The 18,018-nt window shown below is 39.8% G+C and overlaps 1 protein-coding gene across 1 annotated transcript in view; it reads right to left on the reverse strand.

Annotated features, from left to right (window-relative positions):
* The window catches only part of lztr1 (leucine zipper like post translational regulator 1), a 60,650-nt gene extending 43,128 nt beyond the window's left edge, over positions 1–17,522 (reverse strand). Inside the window, exons 1-8 of the mRNA XM_072587158.1 lie at positions 17,270–17,522; positions 11,382–11,444; positions 10,173–10,229; positions 8,847–8,926; positions 7,397–7,505; positions 6,856–6,939; positions 3,610–3,667; positions 2,200–2,339 (exon numbers count right to left, since the gene is read on the reverse strand). Of these exons, the coding sequence (XP_072443259.1) occupies positions 2,200–2,339; positions 3,610–3,667; positions 6,856–6,939; positions 7,397–7,505; positions 8,847–8,926; positions 10,173–10,229; positions 11,382–11,444; positions 17,270–17,418 (740 nt within the window). The 5' untranslated portion in view covers positions 17,419–17,522. The remainder of the gene's footprint in view (positions 1–2,199; positions 2,340–3,609; positions 3,668–6,855; positions 6,940–7,396; positions 7,506–8,846; positions 8,927–10,172; positions 10,230–11,381; positions 11,445–17,269) is intronic.
* Positions 17,523–18,018: the final 496 nt, after the last annotated feature.

Below are 18,018 nucleotides of genomic sequence, written 5' to 3' on the forward strand. Positions count from 1 at the left end.
ACGGGGATGGGCAGTGTTGGACAGGGTTGGGCGGCAGGGCGGGCGGTGTTGGACGGGGATGGGGGACGGGGGCAGGCGGTGTTGGACGGTGTTGGGGGGTGTTGGGGACGGTGTCAGATGGTGTTGGGATGCAGGGTCCCGCACGCTGTGTTGCTGCCTTACCTCCTGAATGGGGAGCACATTTTTAAAAACTGAGTCCCAGAGGAAAGGCATTTAATCGACTAACCGAATAAATGATTATCCAAATGAAATAGTGGCTGCCCATCTCGTTCGGATAAGCAAGGTTCCCCTGTTCGAATTTTATAGTTTTCTACAAGATCTTCCCTTATTCTTCGAAACTATACTGAATACTGTCCTGACTGATCCAGTCTGTTTTCATGCATCAGTCCTCCTATCAGTCTGGGAAACTCTTACCAGAGCACCCTTCCTCAGAAAAGGAAACAAAAATGGTACATAATACTCCAGGTGTGGTCTCACCTAAGAAGCTTAGAATCATACAGTGAGAAGGATAGGCTTAAATCTAGATTTTGAACAGGAAGTCAGACTTGCTGCATTGTCTTTGATAAGGGAATAGTCCATCATTGTCCTATCAAGTTATATGCAAACTCCCAAGGTGTTCATTTAAATGCTAAAGGAAAATTCAGCAGATGGCACAGATGCAGCAAAATACAACTAGATAACCTTCACATTTATATTTGTCCTTCTGCATACGGCCCTAAATAAAACAAATTAAGATAATGTTCTGAGTCGATATTTCCTTATATATTGTGTATTTCAAACAGTTTTCCTTGGGGTTTGCCAAGTCTCAACATTATGTGCAGAAATGTCCATTAGAAAAATTGCAACTGCAGGATTACCTAGTAAATGGTCATAAAAAGTATGCCAGACTGTCAGTCTCTTCAGAACTAAGCAACATGAGACACCTCATCATCTTAATAAAAATCAAAGTTAGATCACAACTGGCATTGGGTTCGACCAACTTTGTGCCAAAAAAGTTCTAGCCTTATTTAGAATAGCCACATAAAATAATATTGATGGAGCAAAGTAAAACTTTCTCCTCTCGAACTGCTGTAAAACATGTAATGAGCTCCAGCTCTTGTGTACGATCTGGTAATAGTCATAACTTCAGTTACATGGAAAATACTGGTTATTCCAAGTGATGGAAGGTAGCTGATTCAGGTCATCTTGTAAATAACACCAAATATTGAGGGGGAGCAACTGGGGTGGTAAGCTATTACTTCGCTGCACTGCTCTGTGCTGAAGGGAGCAGTCTATTCTTCATATTACTTGTTCTCAAGCCACTTCAGCATTGGCAATGCAAGTGCAGGCATTCTAGTCTTTAAGAAGCACATGAGAAAAAGATTTACTAGGATGCTACCTGGTCTGGAAGGTTTGAGTTATAAAGAGAGGATGGGAGTTTTGTCCCTGGAGTCTAGGAGACCGAGGGGTGACCTTATGGAGGTCTATAAAATCACGAGAGGCCTATAAAATCATGAGAGACATAGATAAAGTCGATAGTCTGCAGCTTTTCTCAATGTTAGGGGAGTCTAACATTAGAGGGTACAGGTTTAAGGTGAGAGATACAAAAGGGTGCAGATGGGCAAGTTTTGAACATAGAGGCTGGTGAGTGTCTGGAATGGGCTGCTAGAAGTGGAGGAGAGTACAATTTTGTCATTCAAGAAATAGTTATACAGGTACATGGATGGGATAGGTATGGATGAATATGGACCGAACACAGACAAATGGGACTCGATCAATTGTGAAAACAAGGCGGCATGGACAAGTTGGGTCCAACGGCCTGTTTACATGCTGTATACCTGTATGACTTTATCAGAGTGCAGCCTGATAGAGCAATTAGAAGGCAAAGATCCTCCATCAAGAATTGCCAAATTATAATCATACATTCATGTCAGGTGACAAAGCTTTTAAAAATATATAATAATTTCTTATATTCAATAAAAAACATTTTTACATTTCATTTTCACAACTCCCAAATGACCAGCATTAAATGTGCTGAGGAAGACAGAGAACCTCGACATCAAGGTTTAAAGAGAAAACAAGAGAGTTCCTCCTAAATCCCTAAATCACATCTTTCCTGACCCCAGTTTCCTTTCCTCAAAACCTCTGGCAACATAATAACAATTTCACTCATTTATTAAGGATAAGAATGATTAGAAAGAATAAATATTAAACACGTACACTTTTTCCTTGAATTCAAACTGAAAAAGATTATTGGTGATCTTTGCTCCACTCTGTCCTGAGAAAACAAACATCTTGTCCTTGCAGACAGCCACAGGAAAGTTACAGCAAGAAGGAGGGATCTCTCCACTCTGCTCGATCTAAAAAACAAACAGGCAATGTTGATATTTTGAGATTACAGCTTACTGCACTGTTTTGTACTCCCAAATTCTGCCAGCATTATAAACTATTGTCTCTCATCAGATCATCTTTCCATTTTCCTCTTTATAAAAACTCTAATTATAACTCGAAACACTACTGCCTCCTTTATAATCTTGATGTGAGTAACCTGCTGTCTTTTATTTGCTCAGTGGCATGAGTTTTCTTGATTCTTGCATGGGATGTGGGCAACACTGGCAAAGTGTTGCCATCTCCTGCCCATTCCAAAACATTGAAGGGTGATTGAAGTTAGCTACACCTCCTGAAAGTTGAAAACTTCCTAATTCGATAAAAGGATTAAGTTGGTCACTGGGTCAAGAATATCATTTAATAACAACAGTTTCCTTCGCAAGTTTCCAGGAACTAAAGAGTTGATTACCCCGTTGTTTACAAAGCATTCTCAGTTCTCCATTAATTCTAATGTACAGCAGGTGGCCCTGCCAACGCACACACACACCACTGCATTTACTCAGTAAAACTAGGTGGAATCCAATTCTTTATAATCAACTGATCACCTAACAAAGTCAAAACTGACAAACAAACAGCATCTATATAGGCACCACACTAATCATTTAATACAGCCATTTAGATGGAATGTAGCTGTCGTGATAAGCCATCAGATGTCCCTTGAACATGATGGGAGAAATCTCCAAGCGTGAGAAATTTGAATCAAGTAGTATTTATTGCACTGAGAATAAAGGTTTGTAGGACACAATAAGAGAAAGACAACTTGTCCTTAATTCAGTTGAGTAGCTCAGATTCCACAAGATATCCCTTGGCATCAAACAGCTCATCCACACTTTCAGTAAAAGCATGAAAAAAGGTCTCATGGCCCAGGTACTCAATAGCAGCTGGTTTCCGTGACACCACATTGCCATACAGAAGGGAAGGAGAAAGGGAGAAAAACACCATAAAATGTATAATTAAAGAATTTTGCTTGTGATATGTCCTATAAAAGCAAGTGATAAAAGCTACCTTCGCCTCGGTCTGCTCTTATGGTAAAACATTACGTATACATTTGCTTTCAAATACATCAGATCGCTACACTTCCAGACAAAAATACTAGTTCATTCCCATTTATAAAGGGAAAGGAATTTATTTCAAAATTAAACATGAAAAATATATATTCGACGGGGTTCATTGTACTTTGTCTTTTCTTCTCAAACCACGTGATTTTATTTCCAGTCTAGTGCTACATTTGAAACTTTTTACCTCATCCCAGCATGCCATCTCTCTGTCCTGCAGGCCAATGGTCCACATGTCATTCAGCCTGAGAGAATACAAACAAAAGTAAATTTAATTTTTGACAGTGCTGTTAACATACCTTGCTAATCCAAAATAAGCTTCAAATCATCATTGTGTCAACTGTTAATTTGAGTAAAAATTCAGGATTACAACATATTAAATTTGTTTTCCATTTTAATAAGCATGAACTAGAGGAAACAAACTGGGTAGTACAGCTACAAGTTTGTGGAAGTACCAATAGTGTTGAATAAATGTAACTGAGTCATAGCCAAATAAATGAAACCCCCAAAACGAAGGAGGCAATTAAGTGGGAAGAAGAATAAATTGAACATGATACATGGGAAAAAATAAGTCACAAATTAATGGTGAAATATACCACATACAGGTTAAAAATTGTTAAGTGGCAGTAAAGAGACAAACATAAATGTGTTGGATCAAACAAGAATAAAAGCTACTAATGAGTTATGGTAAATGGATGAGGTCAGACTGGGATATCTGGACTGCATGGGCGAGTTGAACTGAAGGGTCTGTTTCCGTGCTGTATGACTCGATCATAAAAACATGGGATTTCGGAGGAGTAAGAGACCATTCAGTTCTTTCAGTCTGCTTCAATAATCAGGAATGTTGTGGCTGATTTGATTGTGGTCTCAGCTCCACTTTGCTGTCTGTCCCCACATCATCCCGGACTCAAATCCTGCATTCAATACCTGGAATATTGTTGCTCGCAAAAATTATGTACTTAATGAATGCAACTGTAATATCATGTATATAAAAACAAAGAAACATTCAGCAGGTTAGGCAGCAGTTGTAGAGAGAAGGTGGTATGGTTAACAAGTGATAAGTAGTCAATAATCCAAACATTGAGGATATCTGGTTGGCATGGACGAGTTGAACTAAGTCTATTTCTGTGCTGTATATCTCCATGACTCTATTAACCTGATCCACCTCTCTTCACAGCTACCTACTCAATGATTCCAACCATCTATGTTTGTACTTTTTTTTTTAGAATTTGCAGTCATTTTGTTTTCTGTAATCAAAATATCTATTTTAATTGACATACATCACATTAGTTTGTGCAGATGCAGTTTATAGAGGTTACGCTAAACTTCCAAACTATATGGTCAAATTATACTATGCGTACTTAGTTTTGGATAACAAAAGCACAGACATTAAGGAGACTGATTCAAAATGCAAGGAAAATGAGTCCAGAAAAAATAGAGAACTGAAAAGGTGGTTATGGAGGCAGAGGGGACATCAGTCAGAATACTATTTTAAAAGAGAGACAAGAAAGCTAGAGTAGAGTACTAAAATCAATGAAAGAATGTAAAACTTAAATATCAAGAACTCCTTTACTCGGGCAAATGAAAGTTTGGAATAATCTTTGAGATACAGGAGAGGAAAATGAAATGATTCAAGGTATTCAAAAAGTTAGATACCAAGCAGACTTCTTACTAGGAGGGACTAGTTTTTTAAAAAGTCCTCGATTGCTTTTATGTTTGCATACAAACAGCACTAAAGTTTTAAGGACTTTTCAAACCTTGAACATAAAAAAGTCTGACAAACATCCCAGACCTCCCACAATCTTCATTGGCAATGTAAGGGGGCAGTCATGTATGCGGTGGGTAAAGGCAAAAGAAGCAATGACACTGACATTTAATTCTTTTATACTCACCAATGTATCAAAATATTCCAAAAAAAGTCAAGTCATTAATCTACTCAGGACAACAGCTTTTTCTTTTTAAAAAAAGACTAGATAGCCAACAGTTACTGCATTAATTATGTACTAGCCCTGCTTTACCACCACCTACTTCACCACAAATTCTGTGCTTTAGATTCTCAAAACTAGGGATGAATGAAATGAATCACTGCCTTCAGACCATTATATTTCATAAAGGTGTGGCTCCTGAAGCTGCAAAGATCAACATGTTTGCAGGTTCTACATTCTGTTTAGTATATAAGTTAGAGAAGAGAAACTGCAAAATCAAGGAATAGATGAGACATGCCATTGGCTCCACTTTTATCACTCTTCTAGAGAATGAATTCCAGAGCCACTTGATTGAATAACTACACAGTTGTGCATCTCTTATACTCCGTCTCATTGTGAGAAATACACCTGAAATGATTTTCTTTATCTGTTTGCCACTGTGCTGCAATCAAGTGCTTGGGGTGACTTTTTAAAAATATAATTCACAATTTATATACACGTTTTAAAAAAAGTATCCTCTCATCCATCGCCTTGCAAAGCATATTTTCTTCAAACAGTTCTTTGCCACTACCTGACCTGCACATTGGACTTACCAGCTACCTCAGAACTCATCAAACTGGGGTAGAAGCAATTATCCTCAATCCTGAGGGACTGCCTAAGAAAGAGAAGATGTCCCTTTTTTCTTTTGGGTGGTAGAAATTGCAGGTTTTGAAGTTGCTGTCCAAGAACCTTTGGAGAGTTGCTACTATGCATTTTGTAGATGGCAAGCATTGTTGCTACTGTGCATCAACAGTGGAAAAAATACATTTTAAGTTGGCAGATTGAACGTCAGTGAAATAAGCTGCTTTCTCTTTACACATCAAGACAAGTGGCGATTATTGGTATAGCTCCATCAGCACTGGAGAAGGTCAGCACATCCAAGACAAACTGCTAACTTCAAATGTAATCTTTCTACTGCTGGGGCACAGTAGCAACAGCGTATCATCTACAAGATGCACATCAACAACTCACCAAGGTTTCTTCGACAGTGTTCTCAAAGCTTGCAATCTCTACCACCTCAAAGAAAATATGGATTCTACTTTTCCTATTTCTTAGGTGGTGAACAGGCTTTGGGAGTCAGGAGGCAAGATATCTGCAGCAGAATTCCCAATGTCTGAACTGCTCTTGTAGGTACAGTATTGATTTAGTTGGCCATGTTAAATTTCTGGTCAATCAATCATGATTCCCAGGAGAGATGGTTAGATTCTCACTTGGCGCAAATGGTCATTACCCCAGCACTTGTTACTTTCCACTTATTAGCTCACTGCTGATATTGTCCAGGCCTCTATTTGAATACCAAACCCAAGCAAACTCCTGGCAGATGTATTTGATATATTTTACCAGATTTTACTAGCCAGTCTGGAAACTGAAGGCAATTTGACAGTTAAATAAAGTCTGGTTTCAGTGCATACAGTAACAAGATCACAAAACAAACAAGACAGCACTTTAAGAAACTGATCTTACATTACCTGGCATTACCATCGTAGCCTGCAAATATCCAGAGTTTATCGCTATAAACCGTGGCTCCATGTGCTGACCTTGCAACTGGCAATCTATATTAAAAAATACATTTTGCAGCTGAAGAATTTCCAGATAGTAAATTAGCAAAGGACAGGAAGCATGAACTAACAAGAATGAAATATATATTTATCCAGTAATGAGTCCATATCAGTGGGTTACAGTGGGTCCAGTTACAGTTGAAATTAAGAAATGGAAAGGCTTAATAAAACAACCTTAAATGATCCATACATTACACTTGTTATTTTTGAAAATTACACATTAAATTTGGTTAAAGTTATATGACATCATTAAGTTATTGGAGAGGTAAAATCGTTAATCACATCTGCACATTTTCAGATGACAGATTTGATCAATTAAAGGTTACTTGAGATTTACTAAAAACTTCATTATTACAGCATAGGACAGAGCTTGATTATATCACATCACCCAATCCCATAACTCATACTTTGATGCTAAATATTCTTCATCAAAATGATCAGCAAAAATTACCTGCCCTCTACTTTCCATTCTGTCCATTGGCCTGTGGCAAACTTGTACTCAAACAGATCATTCTTGTTCTGCAGGTTGGAGTTGGAATAAATGTCTCCAGTGTAGCCACCTATACAGGAAGAGGTAACTCAAAATCACTGTTGAATTGCAGGGCACCTCTACCTACAGCAGAATATTTCTTCCTCTTTTTGACTGCAGTACTTTTTGAAATGGGTGCAGAATATAAATATTGTTGGCTTAGTAAAAGCGCTCTTGCTTCAGCATCCAGACCAACACCAAAACTTTGAACACGTTAGTTACTACTTCAGTGTAGTAGAGAGTACAGCATTGTCAGAAGTGTTTATTTTAAATGAAAGATTAAATTGAAGCTCAATAGCCAAAACACTATTTGAAGAAAAGCAAGTGAATTCTCTCAGTCAATATTTACCCTTACAGCATTTCTCCACATTTCAATTTCAAAGTACTTGACAAATACATTCTAAAAAGCACTTTATAACGGAAGCACTTTAACTGTACAAATCCTTGTCTCCTTTACAATGAGTTAATCTAATTGTATTAAAAACGAAAGAAACATAATTTAAGATACTTTCTTGGCAGAAGGTATAGACAAGTCATTCTTGGGTGCTGCAACATTTGATACTGATTTGATGCAAATTTCAGTACAGCAAGTGTCCCTGTTGAGTAATTCTCCATTCAATACTAAGAAATTAGCTCACTGCCTCACACTAAGGCTGCAACATTTACTGAAATGCACAAAAACATTGATCAGAAATCACTACTTCAGGAAGCTGGTTTAGTGAATGCAAGATTCAGATTGCCCTTCACTGTCCCACTGACAATTGTTTTTGTGGAAAGCAAAGCACAGCAGCTTTCGATTCTTCTGTTAAAATTAAGTGTAGACCAACAGTTAATGTAACTGTTGTAGAAGGTAACTACTGCTTTCAATTCACTGCTGTCTTTATTGAAGATCCATTATTAATCCAGACCTTGTAACATTGAAAAAATATCAGGCTGTGGTCTGCAACAACATATTCCTAGAATCCTACTGTGCAGAAGATTTAAATCAGGATCAAAATGTAAAGGTCTTATTTGGAGGCATTGTCACAAGGAGGAAAACATACATAACAAACCAGTAGCCTGTGGGCAAGGACAGATCATAGACTGGGAAAGTTAGTATTTTAATAACAATAATACAGATGTGCCACAATTATTTTCCACTGGTCGATGAACAGTTCCATTTTCTAAAGCTGGAGAAGGTATGAAGAAGAAAGGAAGAGGGAAAGGTGAAGCAACAGGCCTCAGATTAATGCAATTATATTTTCTAGTTTTAGAACAGGTACATGCCATATTTAATCTTCATAATCCAAACTTCATGTTGAAAGTTATGCAAAAGCAAAATTTCACAAATCCCCAGAACCTTACCCATAGAATCTCCATTAACAGGACTTACCGAACACAAACATGCTGCTTCCGTACACCACAGCTGAATGATGGTATCTAGGTGCAGGTGGGGATCCTGTTGTGAAAGCCCTGATGAAGAAAGTCAGAAATAAATCAACATTTATCGTCCATTTTATGAAATGCTCTTCTTAAAACCAAAATCAGCAAGGATAAAGTTGGCTGTAGAGTAGCTAAGCTTTTGAATTACACATAGTGAAATAACTCGCTGAACTGGAAGGTTCGTTTTCAGACGTTTCGTCACCATACTAGGTAACATCTTCAGTGGGCCTCTGGACGGTGGAACAACAGTTGAAAATTACGAATAAGTTGTTAAGCACTGAACACTTTGAACAAAACCTTAAATTCAGTCAAACACCAAAAGCTGGTGTTCAGATTACTTGTAGTTAATGGGCTATTATCAAAGTGTCCATTTGCACAGTTTAAGGGTGACCAGACCTCACTGACAGTATGACATGTCCCCCCACAGGAACAAGAGTAGGTCATTTAGCCATCAAGCCCGCCTTGCCATTCAAAGCTGATCAAACACCTTTTCACCACTGTTCCACATAATCCTGCATTCCACTGGAAATCAGAAATCTATCACTCAATATACCTTCAGCATATGCAAATGATTAGCCTCCACACTGCTAACCCAGTTTGCCCAATCTCGCATTACAGAACAACCCCGCCATCCTGGGAACAGGTCTGGTGAATTTTCAAATTAAAGTAAAATACTGCAGCTGCTCAAAATCTGAACGTGAAACAGAAAAGGCTGGAGAATTCAAAAGGACGAGCAGCATCTCAGAGTCCAGTATGACTCTTCTTCAAAACTCTGGAGTTCCAGCAGACCTGCTGAGTTTCTCCAGCACATTCTGTTTTCATTTCAGGTGAACCTTTGTTACATCACATGAACAATGAAGGAATGCTATCTTCCTTAAGTGCATGACTGAACACAGATCTTAGTTTGCAAAAATACCCTCAACCAGAAACCATCTTTGTGTTGGTAAAGATTTTATTTCAATACACCAAATTTTATTAACACCCTCTAGAAATCAAGAAAGAGCTTGAGGAGATAGTGAATCTTTAAAACTGGAGCAGAGGGGGCAGTAGCAGGCAGAGATCTCTTCAACATCTAGAAATTTGTGCTGATTGTCAATCCTGAATCGTTGGATATATTAGACATCCTTACTGCAATATATGCATCCTTAACCTTCTCCATTCACAGACACTATGATAATGGAGTCCCTAGGTATCTTGTTTAAGGTATGAAACTCCATTCTAATACACACCTATTCTACTAAGGTGGTCTATAAATGGATAACATTGCTGTACCAACCTGCACCAAGAACAATCCTTCACATCAAATCTTAACAGGTCATTTAACATATTCTTCCTGTGGAGAAAGAAAAGAAGATTGAAAGGTCATTTAACATGGTAGTCCAATTTGTTTTCCCCAGGTTTGTCCTCTGTCCACAATCTCAACTTAAGCAATGTCTTTCACGCATATTTGTTTCAAGTCCGTATGAAAATCAATATTGAACTGTGCCAGGATCTGCTTAGCAGTCCACGAGTGATGATAGTATCCTTACCAAACTATTCAATTACCAAGTTGGCTTTTATTGACAATTACTTGATTTCCAATGCTGATCACAAAGTATTTCAAAATGATACAAGCCCATCCTATTCTGAAGTCCTTTGCACCCTGCAATATTCCATTATACTTTGGGAGTATGCACGAGTAGGTCATTCATGTTCTTGTTACAGTTATGGAAAAGTCAAATTGTTACATTTAATCTCGACAGAAAGGGATTATTTGATTTTATTCAGTAGCTAAGCACACTAACATATGCCTTATTTGTGCCAATGAAACAGTCTTCAGCACTAAACGTTTCTAAAAGCTAATTTAGTACTGGGTTTGAAGGCAAGCCTAATTGACGGGGTGAAATCTGCTATAACTGCACTAAGTTTAGGATACACCAAATTCGACAATACTGAATATGTGCAAACCCAGAGGAGAAATCAAAACTATACAATCTCTTTCAGACAGTACAAAAAAAACACTTAGTGGCCTTGCTATACAATTACCGCATGTAAGTGAAAGTAAGTTTTATTCTCCATGCAGCCTATACAATAACTGGTCTGCAAATGTCTGATGATAACCTGGCAGTTAACATTCATAACGTAGTTCAACAAAATCAAGGAACTTAGCACAAATTTACTCAAGTTCCATGATTTTTATTCTAATAAAGTACTGCAATAACATGCTTTAACCACAATAATTAATACTCAATCATCTATTTTAAAAACACTTGCAAGAGTCTCAAACTTCCTTGCTCAGCTCTGTAAAGCACAATAACAAGTATAATGCATGTCACTGTACCAAATGATACCCTGCTCACTAGGTCTATAATCATGACACGTTCCATTGGATGGCCATTAAAACACTTAACAGTGACTGTTTTTGGTGGTAAAACTGTTCTGATATTTACGTGGTGCATTTTTAAAATGTTCTCATTTTCCTTAATAGGATGAGTTCAGCACATACCCGTTGTCCCCTCCAAACACATATATTGCATCCTTATAGGCTACAACAGTATGCTTGCTTCGTCTGAAGACAAAGAGAAAACAAGAACATCATTAGTGAATAACATAACTAAACAATTAATTAAAACTCATTAACGCTGGCAGCACAGGTGATGTGTCAAGGCTTCAAGAATCCCTAGATACCACTGAGATTCAGGGCAAACACATCTGCAATTGGCTCAGAGTTTACAAGATGAAAGTTAAACAGTAGACATTAACAAATCAGATATGGGGAAGAAGTTACCTAGACCCTTTGCACCAGGAGGCAGTCACACAATTTAGGATAGGGTTTTCTGATTTGGCCAGTGGTCAGGGACCATTGAGGATATGACTGCAAGTGAGGAAGACGACTCACAGGACAGGTGCGCACGAGTTCAGGAGTCTCAGCCTTTGCAATTGTCCAATAGGTCTGAAGTTCTGTCAGTTTGTTTGGAGTGAGAGCAGGGGCTGAAGGGAGAATGTGTAAAGTGACTATGGCATTGTGGTACAACATGACATCCAGATGGGACAGAGGAGCAACAAGGGGCATTGTGCCAATAGGGGACAGTACAGTGAAGGGGACTGACAGCATTCTCGGCAGCAAAAAGCAGGAGTTCTGACAGCTGTCCCCTGCCCAGTACTACACTTTGAGGCATCTGTTCAAGGCTAGAGAGGAACCTTTTAGTGAGAAGGGGATTATCCAATTGTCATGGCCCAAGTAAACAGAGAGAACCAGAAACAAGATTCTGTATAGAAAGTATGAAGAACTAGGGTATTAAGTTATAAAGTCAAACTACAAGGGTTATAATGTCTGGATTATTACCTGAGCCACACACAAATTGGCACAGGGTACATAAACAGATGAATACGGTACATGCAAAAGAACTTCAGTGAGAGAAGTGGGTTCTGGTTCACGAGGGTCTGGCACCAGTAGTGACAGAAGTGGGGGTTGTACCCTTGGGACATTCAACACCTGAACAGTGCTGGGACCAGTGTTCTTACAAAACCTAGAAAAGCAGTGTGCTTTAATTAAACAATGAGGATGAGGGATCAAATGTAGAAACATGTGATTTACCAAAGAGTAGAGACAAAGTGAGAGAGCAAAACATTAAATGGGAAATGAAGGTCAGAAAATGGCAGGATGAGACAGCCAGAAAAAAAGCCTAAGAATGCACCAACAATCAATAACAGATACCACAGCAAACAAAATCTAAAGGCACTGTATCTGAATGCATTTATAACATAGCAAATAAAATGCCAGTGCAATAAAAACAACATGCTGCAGAAATTCAACAAATCTGGCAGCATCTGTGGAGAGAGAAATAGAATTAACATTTCTAGTCCAATATGATGCCTCTTCACTCTGAAAACAGATCAATAGAGATGCAGACAAATATGTTTAAGGGGACATTTCAGAATACTCAGTGTAAATGTATTCTTACCATTAGTAAAAATTTGAAAGGAAGGACCCACCAGTTGCGGGCTTTAACAAGGTCCCTCGTGGCAGGCTTATACAAAAGGTGAAGTCACATGGTATCTGTGGTGAGCTGGTAAGATGCATGCAGAACTGGCTTCGCCATAGAAAACAGAGAGCAGTGGAAGAGTACTTTTCTGACTGGAGATCTGTGACCAGTGGTGCCCTGCTAGAATCAGTGCTGAGACCCCAGCTATTTATAATACAGCAAACTTTTTATTAACTAGCACCTTTGCGACCAGTTTGATCAAATACTCTGGTTGATCAAGTGGTACACACAATCAATGCAAAAACAAACTAAGTAATAGAAATGTAATACAGGGGATATACACATCACTGTTATACTTTTACAGCATAAATCACTTCAATAATAATGCAACTTTGCCTTAAATAAAACATACCGGCAGACAGCCTTCTCACTCAGACCTTCAACTATGTGGACATCAGGGAGATCACAAAATATAAATTTCCAGTATTTGTGGGATGTAATTTTTGCCATTTTATTCAGTGTGCCAGTTAAAACAAAGTTTGCTGTCATGGAGGAGAATGCAGGCAGCTGATGAGTAAGTTTGCAGATGACATAAAGATCAGGGAGCTATAGATAGTCAGGTGGATTGCCAGGGGATACAGCAGGATATGGACAAGCTGGAAACTTGGGAGGAGAAATGACAGATGGAGTTTAATCCAGACAAATGCAAGGTGATGCATTTTCGAAGATCTAGTGTAGGAGGACAGTATACAGCAAATGTCAGAACCCTTAGTAGCATCAACATACAAAGTGTACAGATCCACAGTTCCCTGAAAGTGGCAACACAAGTAGATAAGGTAGTCAAGAAGGGATATAGCTTTCCCACCTTCATTGTTTGGGGTATGGGGTATAAAAATTGGCAAGTCATGTTGCAGTTGTACAGACCTTTAGTTATGCTACATTTGGAACATTATGTACAGTTCTGGTTGCCACATTACTAGAAGGATGTGGTGGCTTTGGCAAGGGTACAGGAACAGTTTACCAGGACAAATTTGGTTTGTTTTCACTTGAACAAAGGGTGATCTGGTAGAAGCTTACAAAATTGTAGAGGCATAGATATAATAGATAGTTGAAGATTTTTTCCCAGGGTAAAAATGTCAATTACTCGGGGACATAGGTTTAACATAACTGGGGGTAAGTTTAAAGGTGTTGGGAGAGGCAAGTCTTTTTAGAGAGAGTGGCAAGTGCCTGAAATGCACTGCCAGAAATCGTGGATACAGATATAACAGCAATGTTTATGAGGCATCTTGACGGATATATGAATAGTTAGGGAATAGAGAGATATAGACCATGTAGAGGCAAGAGGTTTTAGTTTAGGCCTAGGACAATACCCTGAGGATCTCCTGCACAGATATCCTAAAGGCTGAGATGACTGACCTATGCTCCAAGTACCTACAAAGAAAATAACAACTAAAGTGAGGGTAAGTCCTCCAGGGAGTGGAATGAGGAATTTAGAGTGGATAATAAGGAAATTGCAACTGCAATGCTTCAGTCTTCACTGTGGAGGTATAAAAAATTCCAGGAATACCTGGAATGTCTGTAAAATGGAAGGGAGAGGCGATCTGAGTAAAATTACAGTAACAAGGGAACTGGTACTAAGCAAACTGATAAACCTGCAGGCTGGCAAATCAGAGTCCAGATGGATTTCATACCAAGGTCTTACAAGAGATGTCTGGTGACATATCTGGTGGGTCGGTGCTAATTTTCCAAAAATCCCAAGATCAAAAAAGATTCCATCAGACTGGAAAGTAGCAAATACAATCCTTCTATTCATGAAGGGAGACAGAAAACTATAAACTTTAAGCCAGTTAGCTTGGCATCTGTTGTGGGGAAGGTGCTAGATCACTGAAAGACGTCATCGCTGGGCACTTTGAAAACCACAGGGTAATTGGGAGATGTCAGCATGGATTTGTGAAAGGGAAATCATACTTTACCAATTAATTAGCTTTCTCTGAAGGAGTAACAAGTGCTGTTGTCAAAGGAGATGTTCTATATTTGGATTTCCCAGGAGGCTTTTGATAAGATATTGTAGAAAGATAAAGGGGTGACATGATGTAGGGGTGACATATCAATGCAGATAGAAAAAATTACTTAGCTGGCTGAAAACAGGGAGTATATATAAATGCAACTTTGTCAGATTAGCAGAATGAGACTCATGCAGACACCTATGCTGAGACCATTAAAATACCCTTGTAATTCTTGCTTGACAGAAAAGGTAATTTATTTAAATTCATTGCCCCTTTAACTTAATTGTGCAACATGCACATTAACATAAAAATGCCTTCTTCTGTACAGCAAATGCAGAGACTGAGGGGTAAGGACATGAATCTTCAAAATAGCTTTTCTCATGGTGGCATTATATCTGGCCCTGGAGAATTAAGTGAGAAGAGTTGATCATGCTTGAAACGATGGTGGTGAACTGCCTTCTTGAAGCACTGAATTCCATTTTCTGTCTCTGCACCCTTTAAGGAGGAAATTCCAAGATTTTAAGCCAGTGACAATGAAGGAATGGTGATATATTTCCAAGTCAGGATGGTGAGGAAGGGAAGGGAAGGGAACGGAACTTGCAGGTGATGGTATTCCCATGTATCTGCTGCCCTGTCCTTCGAGATGGTAGTGATTGTGAGGTTGTAAGGTGCCAACCAAGCAGTCTTGGCGGATTTTTGCATCATATGGTTGGCACACTGAGCTTAGGCAGTATAAGGAATGAATATTGTGAATGTGGTGCCAATCAAGTGAACTGCTTTATCCTGGATGGTGTCAAGTTTCTTGAGTGTTGATGGAACTGTACTCATCCAGGCAAGCACGGCGTATCTCATCACATTCCACACATGTGCTTTGGGGAGGAGTCAGAAGGTAAGTTACTCGTTGCAAGATTCCTAGCTCTGGCCTGCTCTTTTAGCCACAGTACTTAAACGGTTACTCCAGTTCAGTTTCTGGTCAATCGTAATTCCCAGGACATTGATAGTAATGTCATTAAAGGGGCAATGGTTAGACTCTCTCTTGTTGGAGATGCTCAATGCCTGGCATTTACATAGTATGAACACTTTTGCTAGTTGTCAACTCAAATTTGGATATTGCCCAGGTCTTGTTGCACTTGAACATGGACAGGTTCAGTAGTAGCATAGTGATAATGTCATTTGACTGGCAGTCTAGAATCCCAATCTCTGGGACATGACAGTTTGAATCTCATGGCAGATGGTGAAATTTGAATTCAATGAAAATATCTGAGAAGTCATGAATGGCGCTGAACATTGCTCGCTGATGACTGCACATCGCCACTTCTGATCTTATGATGGAGGGATGGTCATCAATGAAACAATCTGACCAAGGAAGCAATCCTATGGAATTCCTGCACTGATTTCCTGGAGCTGAGATTACTGGCCTCCAACCATCTTACTTTGCACAAAGTATGACTCCAACCAGTGGCCAGCTTTCCCCTAATTCCTTTCAACTCTAGTTTTGCCATCATTCCTTGCTGCCACAATCAAACAAGGCCACAATCAAACATATCTATGGCAGTCACTCTCACCTCTTCTCTGTACAAAGCTAAAAATCACACAACACCAGGTTATAGTCTAACAGGTTTAATTGGAGGCACTAGCTTTCGAAACGTTGCTCCTTCATCAGGTGGTTGTGGAGTACACGATTGTAAGCAAAAGTATTGTGTGTCTTAACAATCGTGTACTCCACAATCACCTGATGAGGGACAGAGTTCTGAAAGCTAGTGCTTCCAATTAAACCTGTTGCACTATAACCTGTTGTTGTGTGATTTTTAACTTTGTATACCCCAGTTCAACACGAGCATCTCCAAATCTCTTCTCTGTAGTCCAGCTCTTTTGTCTATAATGAGATTGGGAGTTGAACAGCTCTGGCAGAACCCAAACTGAGTGTCAATGAGCAAGTTGTTGCAACTCCCTTCCATCACTTTTACTGATGGAGAGTATACTGGTCAGGCTGTAACTACTGTGGTTGGAGTTGTCATGCTTTTTGCATAGTTGGGCAATTTTTCATAATAATGGGTTACTGCAGTGGTGAAAGAAAGCAGCTCACCACCACCTTCGCCAGGGGAATTAGAGATGGGCAATAAGTGTTTGGTTCAGATAATGACAAACAAGTCTCATGTGAGCAAAAAATAGGGGGTTTCTCTGAGGTTATTGATAAATCACTTGAGCAGGAAGGTCTTTAAATGAGACGAATGATTTGAAGGAGAGAGGAGGGAATTGTTTGTGAGGGACCAGAAGAGCTTAAGGTGAGAGGGTGCCTCTGGAAAGCGGTATACGAAGGGGATGGATAGGTGGAAGAATTAGTCATTGAGTGGGTCGGAGTGGATCGTAGCCCCCTTCCCCCCTGCAGAGGTTTTGTTTACCTGGCCCCAACAAACTCATCGCAGGGCGGCAGCCTCCTCCAGCGGTGCACCGTCTCGAAAGGTCCGAAATTCAGCGTCAAATACTCGACACTGTCCGAGCAACTGTGGTCGAAATCCACGCTCGGGGCCACTTTCGACTTCCCTTCCATGGCCCCGGAGAGAACAGCATCCAGCTTGGACGCCGCCACTTCCGATGCAGCCACCCCGCCTCAAAAAGACATCAGGGCTGAAAGCCGAAATCCAACCGCCCCGGCCTGGGCCTTCCACCGCGGCGCACGCCGGGAGATGATGTTCCCAGTGACGCCGACCCCGTGAAACAATGGGAAGAGGTCACGGACAAAGACTACAACTCCCGTAACACCCCGCGCCGACAGCGTCCTCACCCGTTTCGGAGGTGGAACTACAACTCCCAGAGGGGACTGTGACGTCACCCTGCCTCCTGCGAATGGTGGCACATGGGGATGAATGAATGAACCAAACCAACTGTGGACACTGGAAATCTGAAACAAAACAGAAATTGCTGGAGAGCAATGTTCTGAAGAAGAGTCGCTGGAACCGAATTGGTAAACTCTGTTTTCTCTCCACAGATGCTGTCAGGCCTGCTGAGCTTTTGCAGCAATTTATTCATTCGTAGGGCATGGGCATCACTGGCTGGTCTATTCCTGATGAAGGGTTTTTGCCCGAAACATCGATTTTCCTGCTCCTCGAATGCTGCCTGACCTACTGTGCTTTTCCAGCACCACTCTAAT

This window comes from Chiloscyllium punctatum, chromosome 17 (genome assembly GCF_047496795.1).
Source record: "Chiloscyllium punctatum isolate Juve2018m chromosome 17, sChiPun1.3, whole genome shotgun sequence".
NCBI classification, from domain to species: domain Eukaryota; kingdom Metazoa; phylum Chordata; class Chondrichthyes; order Orectolobiformes; family Hemiscylliidae; genus Chiloscyllium; species Chiloscyllium punctatum.